We start from the raw sequence: 12616 nt of genomic DNA on the forward strand, positions 1-12616 counted from the left end.
TAAACCTTTGTTGGTTTTGGTTTTTGGTTTGTGTTGGTGTGGGGTTTTTGAGATAGCCCTGGCTGTCCTGGAACTGGTTCTGTAGACCAGGCTGGCCTAGAACTCACCGAGATCTGCCTGCCTGCATCTGCCTCCCGAGTGCTGGGATTAAAGATAAGTGTCAGCACCGCCTGGCAATAAATCTTAAAAAATAACAAAACACGTCAAGACCCTGAAGATAGGGTTAGAAGTTAAACACACCTCTTTATCTTCCCACCATGTCCACACCGAATAATTATTTTTGTTTTCTCACTGTTACGTGTCTGGCATTTGGGGGGACAGTGGCTGAGCCTAGCTTGTTGGGGCTTCCAACATCTCATGGTATTTAAATGTGTAGAGATTCAGACGGAAGGACAGGGCTCGGTTGGTAAAGTCTTGCTGTACAAGCAAAGAGGACCTGAGTTCTGATGCTCGGTACCCATGTGAAAAGCCAGGTGTGACACCTGTAATTCTGCACTGAAGAGGCGGAGACAGGCAGTTCCCTGGGACTCACAGTTGGGGAAGACACCCAAGATCTACCTCTCCCACCTCGTGTGTGTGTGTGTGTGTGTGTGTGTGTGTGTGTGTGTGTGTGTGTGTACCCCACAAGTGCGTGAACATGTGTACAGAAACACAAAACCCTTTTCTTTTCCTGAAGATTACACCAGTTGAACCAAGTTCGGCTTTAACTATCCTAGATAACCCAGTTAAATATTGTGTGGACAATCACTGTATTTTACAGCCTCAGCTGTGGTTATAAGGTCAGGATTCCTCCCACAGGCTTCTCAAAGTGCCTTGAACATGGGTCTGCCTTGGCCGGCCCTCTTCCTGGGCACCGTTCTCCTGAGTCTTTCCTGCCAGGGGACTGACTGGGAATCGGACAGGAATTTTATCTCAGCCGCTGGTCCTCTGACAAACGGCTTAGTGCTTAGCCTGAGCCATCCGCTGGGAACCCGGGGCTCTGATGCGGTAGCTGGTAGCACGGCCATCTCCATCTGCCAGCAGCCGTTGCCGTCTCTTCTCCCACAGTATTTCCACCGTCTTCATGCCAGTCAGGTCACCCATTACAAAGTGCTTCTGTCATGGGCACAGCTTCTCCCGACAGGAAGCTCCAGGAATCCAGACCAGGAAGCGGTGGGGTGCTACAGACAGCTGCTGCGGTCCCTCAAGGCTGCCCAGCTTCAGCCCATGGTGGTCCTGTGCCACCAGGCCCCTCCCACCAGCGGCGCCAGCCAGAGAGACGGCGACTTCGCTGACCTCTTCGCCGACTATGCCGCATTCGCCTTCCAGTCCTTCGGGGACCTCGTGGAGATCTGGTTCACCTTCAGTGACGTGGAGAAAGTGATCATGGGTCTTCCCCACCAGGGTTCGAAAGCCTCTGCTCTCCAAACCCTCAGCAGTGCCCACAGGAGAGCCTTCGAAGTCTACCACAGGAAGTTCTCTTCTCAGGGTGAGTACACACGGACACGGGGGGCGCAGCAGTGGCCTTCACCACCTCCTCCGTTTGCTTCCGGGAGCAGGAACTGGTGTTCCTCCCACCTGTGCGCTCCCTCCCAGGAGCCCCCCAGAGCTGAGCATTGTTAAGAATCCGTCCCCAAAAGGGACGCAGATAGAAATGCCCAGCGTTTGTCTGAGATGTCTTTTCCTTTGAGATAAAGTCTCTTGTAGTCCAGGCTGGCTCACTATGAGGTCAGAAGATAAGCTGGAACCTCCTAACCTCCTGACTTCTCCTGAGTTCTGAGGTGACAGACATGCTACCACATCCAGTGCTGGGGTTTGTGCTTGCCAGGCAAGCACTAACCACTAGGCCGTATCCTAAGTTCATGTTCAACGCTATATATGGGTGTTGTCTGACACCGTGTGCATGCCTGTGCCCTCAGATCCCCTGGGACTGGAGTTACAGAGGGTTTTGAGTCACCATGTGGATGCTGGGAATCAAACCGGGGGCCTCTGGACGAGCAGCCAGTGCTCTTAACTGCAGCCCTTGAAAACTGTCTTCTAGAACTCTTCCTTAGGGTCAAGTCCATGCAACTGTCTTTCTCGGTCCTTCCTTGAAGGGAAGGTTATAAATAAAGTCAGGATCGCTGCCACATTCTTCTAACAGTTCTTGAACACAGAGCTGCCTTGGAGAGAAGAGTGCAGTCCTGAGTGTCTCCAAGGAGACTCAGCTGTGGTTCCCCTTCAGACTCCACTCTTAGGGAAATAAGCGTATACTTTCCAGTTGGAGCTTGTAGTGCATCAGGGGAGGCACAGGTAAAGATGCATCATGGGTAATAAGAAGCCTGTAATTTGGGAATGCACAGTGGCGACTAAAACTGAAACCTCGTGCATGGGAGGCAAGTGCTCTACAACTTGTATTAGCTCACTTTTTACTATTAACAAATTATGGTGCAGTGACTATTGCTATGTATAAATTCTTGCCCACCCTGATAATTCCTTTTGATACAGCCTTAAAATTGAAATTAGCAAGGTGTGGTGGCACATGCCTGTAAATGTAGCATTAGAAAGACTGAGTGTGCACATCTCTGTGAGTTCAAGACCAGCCAGAGCTACATAGTCAGATCCCCATCCTCCCCCCAAAAAATAAGAAAAGAGATAAAAGATGAGACCAGTGTTTTATAATAGCTGCATTCTTTAAGACCTCAAAGCACAGGTGCTGTTACACCCATTGCTGCAATGTTGATAAGAACGAAACCCGTGTTTAAAGTAGTTTTTCTAGTTAAAAGTTTAAAAACTAGCTGGGCGTTGGTGGTACGAGCCTTTAATCCCAGCACTCAGAAGGTAGAGGCCGATGGATCTCTGAGTTCCAGGGTCTACAGAGTGAGTTCCAGGACAGCTAGGGTTACATAGAGAAACCCTGTCTCGAAAAACAAACAAACAAACAACCCCAAAAGTGTAACTGAGCGATATGGCTGAGTGCTTGCATGGTGGAGTACTTACCGTGCATGCAGGAAGCCCTGGGTTCGAGTTACCGCACTGCATAAACTGGGCACAGTGACACATGCCTGTAACCCAAGCACTGAAGCTGAGACACATGAGGTCCTGACTCATAAACTAATTAGTGAACCAATTAAAACAACATAACTAAAATGAACCACAAGCACTGAGAACGTAGTTAAGTCTGTAGAGCACTTACCTGGCATGCATGGAGCTCCCTTCCCAGCACAGCTTAACTCAGGAGGCGGGGGCAAGAGGAGTGAGAGCTGAAGCTCATCCTCAGTCACATAGCTAGTTCAAGGCCGACCTGGGCAAGAAACGGGACCCAAAATAAAAAGGAAAGAAGAAAAAGAACTTTTCCACCCCAAGACAGGGTCTCACTATGTAGTTCTGGCTGTCTTTCAACTCACTGTATAGACCAGGCTAGCCTTGAACTCACAAAGATCCACCTGCCTCTGCCTTCCAAATGTTGGGATTAGAGCTGTGTGTCATACCTGGCCAGGAGAAGAAAATCCACTTAACAATAGGAAGCAGGAGCTGGATGTAGTGGTATTCCTGTGATCTCAGCACTCAGGAGGATTGTGTATTTGAGGCCAGCCTGGGACACCTAGTGAGACCCTATCTCCAGTCCTACCCCCTAACACACACACACACACACACACACACCCACACACACACACACCAGGGGCTCAGGACTGGAGTAGACATCTCTCCAATGAAGATGTGGAAAGGAACAAACAGCAACAACAGCCCAAACCACTAGAGAAGTGCCCACCAAAACCGTGAGTGTCCACTCACACCGAAGGACGGCTGTGAGGAGACATCGCTGAGGACCTGGAGGAACTGCAAGGCTGTGCATCGCTGTGCAGAGTGTAAAAAGGCGCAGCTGCCGTGGCGGAAGGGTGAGCGCCCCTCGGGGGCACGTGCAGCAGACGCATACACAGCACGGGAGCACTCCGGCTAACACTGGGGACCCCCACCCCGCTGCAGACAACCCATAGAGCTGACGCTGGCAGCTCATGAGGAAGTTGTTCATTTGGGAAGGTCAGACATGGGCTGGGAACACACCATCCCACCCACGTGCGCTAATGCAAGGTTCACTTAAGCGTGGCAGTCTAAGGTTATAACGTGGCCCCACTGGGCCTGTCCCTGAATTCCTGGAGACAGCTTTATCTTATCAGAATGAGGACTGCCTCCCAGAGACAGTCCCTACTCCAAGCTTTTCTTTTCTTTCTTTGTTTCTTTTCTTTTCTTTTTTTTCCCCCGTGACACAGGGTCTCGCTATGTGTAGCCCTGGCTATCCTGGAGCTCACTTTGTAGACCAGGCTGGCCTCAAACTCAGTGATCTGCTGCCTCTGCCCCGCAAGCGCTGGATTAAAGGTGTGCGCCACTATGCGCGGCTACTCTGAGCTTTTCAAAGTCTATGCATAGCAGAGCAAGCCTCGGGGTCGGGTGCAGCTCAGGGGTATGGTGCTCGTCCAGCTTGTGTAAGACACAGTGCCTTCCTGCTGCAGAGACTGAATGCAAGAGGAAGTACGTGACCCCACAGTTCAAGTCGCAGAGCCCCTGCTCTGTGTGGGTCCAGTTTTAAGCTTAATGTTGGAAGGAATCACGTGTTATCAAGTCTTGTGTGTGTGTGTTTGTGTGCCCGTATGTGTGCAAATGCATGTGTGAGCCCATGTATGTAGAGGCCAGAGGACAAGCTCAGTCATCATTCCTCAAGACCTATTCACCACATTTTTTTTTAAATTCTTATTTTGGCCCTTCGGTGGTGGTGGTGGTGGTGGTGGTGGTGGTGGTGGTGGTGGTGGTGGTGGCACACACCTTTAATATCAGCTCTCAGGAGGCAGAGGCAGGCGGATCTCTAAGTTCGAGGCCAGTCTGGTCCATAGAGTGTGTTCCAGGACAACCAGGGTTACACAGAGAAACCCTGTCTCGAAAAACTTAAAAAACAAAAAAACTTATTTATTATTAGTGTGTGTGTCTGTGTTCTGTGTGTGCCACACACGTATGAAGGTCAGAGGACAACATCTAGAAGTCAGTTATTTCCTTCCATATGGATTCTGGGATTGAACTCAGGACGTCCGTGCACAGCAAGCCCTTTTACATACTGAGCCATCTCGCCAGCCTAACGCCTTGTGAGACAGGTCTCTCCCTGGCCTGGAACTCACGAAGGAGACATGCTGGCAGGCCAGCTGTGCCCTACTGCTGCCTCTGTGCCCTACTGCTGCCTCTGTGCCCTACTGCTGCCTCTGTGCACTACTGCTGCCTCTGTGCACTACTGCTGCCTCTGTGCACTACTGCTGCCTCTGTGCACTACTGCTGCCTCTGTGCACTACTGCTGCCTCTGTGCACTACTGCTGCCTCTGTGCACTGCCACCCATGTGCACTACCACCCCTGGCTAATTTACATGGGCTCTGGTTCTTGAACTCAGGTCTTCATGAGGCAGTCACTTCAGCAACTGGGCCATGTTCCCAACTCTAGTCCTTCGCGTTTTCTTCTCAAGGAGCACACAATGGCCGGGTGGTGGTGGTGCACGCCTTTAATCCCAGCACTCGGGAGGCAGAGCCAGGCGGATCTCTGTGAGTTTGAGGCCAGCCTGGGCTACCAAGTGAGCTCCAGGACAGGCGCAAAGCTACACAAGAAACCCTGTCTTGAAAAACCAAAAAGAAAAAAAAAAAAAAAAAAAAAAAGGAGCACACAATGTATGGGACGCACATGCATGCCAGTTAGACAGTAAGGAATCCAGCCCCTCCACAGTAGTGTTTCTCAGAGCCATCTAAGGACCGCACCAATGGACGGCTTGTGTTAAAGTTCTTGTTCCTGGCTGCCGATGTAGCTAAGTCAGTAGAAGGCTTGCCTAGCCTTCGGGAGGTCCCACCTTCAATCCTCAGCACTGCTGGTGCCTACCTATAATCCCAGCACTTGGAGGGGAAGGCAGGAGGATAGAAGTTCAAGGTTATCCAGGTTGTCCACTTGGAGAGTTGGAGGCCAGCCTGGGCTACATGAAACCCTGTCTCAAAAAAGGCATTGGGGGTAGGGGGTTAGTGGAGAGATGGCTCCTAATGGGCTAAGAGTGATTGCTGCTCTCGGAGGACCAGAGTTTGGTCCTCCCACAGCAAGTGGTTCACAACCCCCTGTAATTCCAGCTCCAGGGGTTCCACACTTTCTTTGGACCTCTGCTGGCATCTCTATATGCATTGCATATACTCACATGGACATAGAAACATACATTCCATAACAACAACTCTATTTTTAAAAGAGTTGTTATGTTCCTGGGCCGATCCATATCTTGACTCTTGACTCAAAATCTGAAGATGGGTCCTGACGTAGCTTTCTTTTTCTCTCTTTCTTTCTTTTTTTTTTTTCTCTAAATTTATTTGATGAGTGTGTGAATCAAGTTTTTTTGTGTGTGTGTGCATGTATACTTAGTAAATAGGTTTAAAGTCCTTTTTTTGTTTGTGTATTTTTGATTTTTTGGTTTGTTTTAGTTTGGTTTGGTTTTTCAAGACAGGGTTTCCCTGTGAAGCCCTGACTGTCCTGGAACTCACTCTGAAGTCTATGCTGGCCTTGAACTCAGAGATCCACCTGTCTCTGCCTTGCAAGTGCTGGGATTAAAGGCGTGCACCACCACCAGCCAGCAGCTTTTTTTTTTTCTTTTTTTTCTCCCCCCCCCCCATACAGGGTTTCTTTGCGTAGCTTTGTGCCTTTCCTGGAACTCACTTGGTAGCCCAGGCTGGCCTTGAACTCACAGAGATCCGTCTGGCTCTGCCTCCCGAGTGCTGGGATTAAAGGCGTGCGCCCAGCTAGAATAATTCTTCTTATTCTGACTTTTCCAAGTGCTCTGTATATAGGTCTCGATTCAGACAAAACAGTCTCTCTTTTTGGAGGGTGGTGAATTCTGAAAGATTGGAGAAACAGAACAAGCCACCTCCAACCTCACCTCACCAATTCCTCAGCTGGTCTTGTTTCCTCAGACTGGAAGCCTCTGAGTCCTCATCCAAATGGATCTCTGCTGAACTGCTGCTAAAAGCCTAAAAGCTTAACAAACTTAGTTCCTGGTCCTCACACCTTATATACCTTTCTGCTTCCTGCTATCATTTCCTGAGATTACAGGTGTGTGTAACCATGCCTGGCTGTTTCCAGAGTGGCTTTAAACTCACAGAGATCCAGGCAGATCTCCAAAACAGTCTCTTAACCAGGCATGGTGACATACAAATTTAGTCCAAGCACTCAGGAGGCAGAGACAGGCAGACCTCTGTGAGTTCAAGGCCAGCCTGATCTACAGACTCTGACTTCCAGGATAGCCAGGGTCACACAGTGAGACCCTGTCTCAAAAAAAATCCGAATAAAAACCAAAATAGTCTCTTAGAAAGATGCTATATTTTTTAGTTATTTTGTTTTTTACAGTCTGTCAATTGGCTAAAGACAAGTCGTGGTAGTGATCTATCTCTTCAGAAGCTTAGCCCTCCCTCAGCTACTGCTCCTTCCTCTGTTTGGTTCCAGGAGGAAGACTCTCCGTGGTCCTGAAGGCTGAAGATATCCCCGAGCTTCTGCTAGCCCCATCCTCGGCTGCACTCACCAAGGTAGATGAGCATCTGGAAGGCCCAGGGAGAACTGTGATTCTATTTATTTATTTTGAGATAAGGTCTCTGTAAGAAGAAAAGAGCAGGAGGCCGCTCAAGGGCAGTGGGGCTGGTTTATTTCTGGGTCCACCAGAGAAGGGCTGTCATCAGAGCAGAGACTGACTTCTCTCACTGGCTAGGGTGTTTATCAGGGATGGGGAGGAGGGTTGGTCAGAGGGCAGAGGCTGGGTTTGGCCAGGGTTGTTGATTGTTAATCTAGGTCATACAGAAACACTACTTGTGTTGACTTCATGATTTGGACTTAGGGGAATTGGAACTGTTAGTTACAGGAGGAGGGCAGGGGTGGTGGTGGGCCTTAGGCTGTAATGTAATCACAGAGAAGGGGTGCTGTTTAGGCCAGAATGGGGGTGCCCACAAGGTAAGATGGTCATGCATTCTCTCAGTCTCACTCTGTAGGTCAGGAAGCCTCGAACTCACAGATCCGCCTGCCTCTGCTTCCCAAGGTGCTGGTATTAAAGGTGTGCTCCACCATACCTGGACAAATTGCGATGTCTTAAAAGTGAGGTTTTTTTATTTGTTTCTTTTTATTATTATTTTTACATTTTTGAGATCGGGTCCTATGTATGTCAGACTAGTCTAGAACTCAGTCTATAGCAGAAGATGAACTTGAACCTCTGACCCTCCTGCCTCCACCTCCTGCGTGCTACAACCTGATTATAGGCACGTGGCACCTGGCAGTGCTGTCGGGAAAGCTGGTGAGCGGGACTGCAAACCCTGCCCTGGTCCGACATCTCTGTGAATTCTTCCAAACGGAAGAATCCATTCGCAGATCTCTAGCTACCTTCAAAGGAAACAGACCTGGCTCTTGGTTTGTTGTGTTTTAGCTCTTAACCAGAGTTCAGACAGGCAGGGTGCCGCACGCCTTTAATCCCAGCACTCAAGAGGCAGAAACAGGTGGATCTCTGTGAATTTGAGGCCAGCCTGGTCTACAGAGTGAGTTGGAGGCCAACCAGAGATACCTAGTAAGACTCTGTCTCAAACAAAACAAAACAAATTACTTCTGGAACCCACATGGTCTACACATGCCCACACATGGAAAAAAACAAATTAAGAGATAACTGAAAAAAATATACTTCTGGGGGTTGGAGAGATGACCCAGTGGTTAAAAGCACTAGCTGTTCTTCTGGAAGATCCAGGTTCAGTTCCCTGCACCCGCCTGGTGGCTCACAACCATCTGTAACCTCCAGTTCCAGGAGAATCAAAGTCCTCTTCTGCCCTCCTTGGGTACTTGCACATGCTACACAGAAAATAAAAATAAATTAACCTTATAAACAAAATACACTTCTTAGAGTACCGTCCTGATTTATATTCTCTGTGCTTTTTTATTCTTTATTTATTTATTTTTAAAGATTTATTTATTTATTATGTATACAGTGTTCTGTTTGTATGTATGTCTGCACACCAGAAGAGGGTGCCAGATCTCAATACAGATGGTTGTGAGCCACCATGTGGTTGCTGGGAATTGAACTCAGGACCTCTGGAAGAACAGTCAGTGCTCTTAACCACTGAGCCATCTCTCCAGCCCTCTCTTGCTTTTTTAAATTGTAACTTGTTTTTTGTTTTGTTTTAGAACAAGGCTTCCCTAAGTAGCCCAGGCTGACCTTGAACTCTTGAGCTTCTGGCAAAACGGAGTCCAGAGTCAGAAAGAGAGGCACACACTGCGCAGGTCCACTGGAAGACCCTGGGGGTTTGCACTTTGTGGTGATATTTTATTTGTGCTCTAACAAATAAAACGTATCTGGGGATCAGAGAACAGAGCCAGCCACTAGATTAGATATAGAGGCCAGACAGTGGTGGCACACACCCTTAATCCTATCACTTGGGAGGCAGAGATCTGTCTGGATCTCTGTGAGTTCAAGGCCACACTGGGAACAGAGTCAGGCTGTTAGCACACACCTTTAATCCCTGCACTTGAGATCTCATGTCTTTGCTTGGGAAGAACACACACCTTCAATCCCAGGAAGTGATGCAGGAAGCAGAAAGGTATATAAGGCGTGAGGACCAGAACTAGAGGTTTTTTAGGCAGTTCAACTGAGACCCTCAGGGGTAAGAACCCAGAGGCTTTCAGTCTGAGGATTTGTGGAAACAGGATCAGCTGAGGAGTTGGCAAGATGAGGTTGGCTGTGGCTTGTTCTGTTTCTCTGATCTTCCAGCTTTCACCCTAATATCTAGCTCTTTTTTTTTTTTTTAATTCATAAGACCATGTAGCAATTCATGTTACAGCACTTCCAGAGGGAACCCGCACACTCCCTGGGTTTACCCCAAAGCTTTGTGCTGCATGTGTTGGGTGAGATACCAGTTCAAAGGCTGTTGCTAGACAAGCATTTTTAGAATCAGCCCTTTGGACTCTTGATAGCAATTATCACTCATTGTAAATTAATTTAGATGGCATCTAGTCAGCAAGAGACTTGTTTTTCCAGAACCTTATTGTAGCTGTTTTTCAAGTTTCTTTGCTGTCAGACCTGGACTCTGGTGAACCCTGAGGATCACTTGATTAGGAAAAGCATTGGGGAGCCAGTGAGGGCTTAGGGGTCAGGCCTATGAGACACTTGGCTCCCAGCTGGTGCCTGGCCTGTGAAACAGCCGACCTGTGGGAGACAAGGGCCGTGATGAGCTCGTGAGATCCCAGCCAAGAGAGAAATAGAGTGGCCAGTCAGGCATGTGGAGTCAGGTGTGTGTGTGTGTGTGTGTGTGTGTGTGTGTGTGTGTGTGTGTGTTAGTCCCACTACTTGGAAGGCAGATGCAGGCAGATCTCTAGGAATTCAAGGCCAACCTAGCCTACATAATGAATTCTGGGCCAGCCAAAGACGGTACAGCAAACAGCAACATCCAAACAAGAAAGACACACTCCTGGGTTTTAGGTGGGTCCTGGAGATCAGCTCACGGAAAGAACTTCCTGAACCAGCCTTTTCCCCAGCCCCTTCCTTTCTTTTATTTTTTCACTTTTATTCTTCAAGACAGGGTTTCTCTGTGTAGCCCTGGCTGTCCAGAAACTTGCTGGGTAGACCAGGCTGGCCTCAAACTCAGATACTGCCTCTTCTGTCTCTCCCAAGTGTTAGGATTAAACCGCTTGGCCTTCCTTTTTCTTTGCTTTTTAAAACACTCATTACATTTTTGTTTTTGGTGTGGTGTGTGTGTGTGTGTGTGTGTGTGTGTGTGAACTCATGTCCTCAGAGTTGATGGCAGACACCTATATCTGCTAGGCCTTCTCACTATTCTCTTCCTCCTCCTCCTCTTCTTCCAGACAAGATTTCATGTTGCACAAGCTGGCCTTGAACTCGTGAGGTAGCCCAGGATGAGAGTGCTGGACAGACAGGCACTGCCATGGCCTGTTGATGTGGTGGTGCTGACAGACCCAGGGCCTTGCACACGCTCAGCAAGCCTTCTGCCCCTGAGCTCCATGCTCAGAAGAGCTGGAGCCCTTGGCCAGAGGATGGTTAGAGAGCAAGGCTGGTCAGGACTGTGTAGCTTGTGTTTTCTGCTAGTCGAACTGGTCCAGCCAGGCCCAAGAGGGTCCCCACACATCACCAAGGTCAAGGGGAGCGCTCCCTGGGGGAAGCTCCAGACTCCGATTCCCTCCCTAGTGCTCCCCCACTTGTTGGCACCCCACACCCGGCACACCCATTTTCACACTTACTAGTTAACCACACACTCACGCTCCTGCCGTAGTCACGTGCACACACATCCCCAGCTTTCTCCTGGGGAATCCCCAGATTGAGTTAGTCACGGGGAGAATCACAGCACACTGCTGAGGAGGGCTTGTTCCTAATGGTGGAATTTCCTTATTTCTAGGACTCGGTTGACTTCCTCTCTGTTGATTTGACTTATGAATGTCAAAGTGTGGCGACTCTCCCACAGAAGCTGAGTGAACTGCAGGTAATGTGAGAGCGTTTCCATCTTGATGGGGAGTGGCAGGTTCTGGACAACTCATTAGAAACTGATGCTTTGGCTGAGGCGTGGACTGAGCCTTCCATCACCGTCTGACCTGCCGAGTCTCAGCTTCGGAGAGTCCCACTTGAAGAGACCATCAGGATGTGGGCTCACTGTTTGCTCGCTGTGGGCTCTCAGCGGGCTCACTGTAGGCTCTCCGTGGACTCTCTGTGGGCTCTCTGTGGGCTCTCCTTGGGCTCTCCGTGGGCTCTCCGTGGGCTCTCCTTGGGCTCACTGTGGGCTCTCTGTGGGCTCACCGTGGACTCTCCGTGGGCTCTCTGTGGGTTTGCCATGGGCTGGCTGTTTGCTTTCTGTGGGCTCTCTGTGGGCTCTCTGTGGGCTCTCCGTGGGCTCTCCGTGGGCTCACCGTGGACTCTCTGTGGGCTCACTGTGGGCTCTCCGTGGGCTCACTGTGGGCTCTCTGTGGGCTCTCCATGGGCTGGCTGTTTGCTCTCTGTGGGCTTGCTATGGGTTCCCTGTGGGCTCTCTGTGGGCTCTCCGTGGGTTCGCCATGGGCTCGCTCTTTGCTCTCTGTGGGCTTGCTATGGGTTCCCTGTGGGCTTTCCTTGGGTTTGCTCAGTTGATAAACCACTTGCCTAGGATGAGCACAGCCTGGAGTCCCATCCGCAGCACAACATAAAACAAGTGTAGTAGTGCATGCTTGTAATCCCAGCACACAGGAGGTAGAGGCAGGAGGATCAGGAGTTCCGAGTCATTCTCAACTACACAGTGAGTTCAAGGCCAGCCTAGGCTACATGAAACCCTGCCTGAGAGGGAGGGGTGGAGAAGAGAGAACATCACTACAAGCTACCACGTGAAAGGGTGTGTGCAGAGGCCACCAGACCCCAGCCACAATAAAACTGATGTAAAGTGAAGTCAGACATGCCAGCCTGAAGATCATTTCCCTATACACCAAAGATGCTGGGGGGAAACTGAGGAAGGACAGAAAGGTCATAAGAGCCAGAGCACCAGCAAGTTTGCCGTGAGATTGTGTCTCCTGCTCACATCAGGAGCTACAGCCATGAAGTCACCACCACGACCGCCCGCCCAGATGTGAGCTGAGCAAGGACCACACCAACGAATG

The 12616-nt window shown here is 49.6% G+C and overlaps 1 protein-coding gene across 1 annotated transcript in view; it reads left to right on the forward strand.

The window, feature by feature from the left end:
* The first annotated feature begins 778 nt into the window (after positions 1 to 778).
* Positions 779 to 12616, forward strand: part of Lct (lactase) — a 42672-nt gene continuing 30834 nt past the window's right edge. Inside the window, 3 exon segments of the mRNA XM_028874955.2 lie at positions 779 to 1468; positions 7463 to 7542; positions 11395 to 11478. Of these exon segments, the coding sequence (XP_028730788.1) occupies positions 820 to 1468; positions 7463 to 7542; positions 11395 to 11478 (813 nt within the window). The 5' untranslated portion in view covers positions 779 to 819.

Source organism: Peromyscus leucopus, chromosome 15, assembly GCF_004664715.2.
Source record: "Peromyscus leucopus breed LL Stock chromosome 15, UCI_PerLeu_2.1, whole genome shotgun sequence".
NCBI classification, from domain to species: Eukaryota; Metazoa; Chordata; class Mammalia; order Rodentia; family Cricetidae; genus Peromyscus; species Peromyscus leucopus.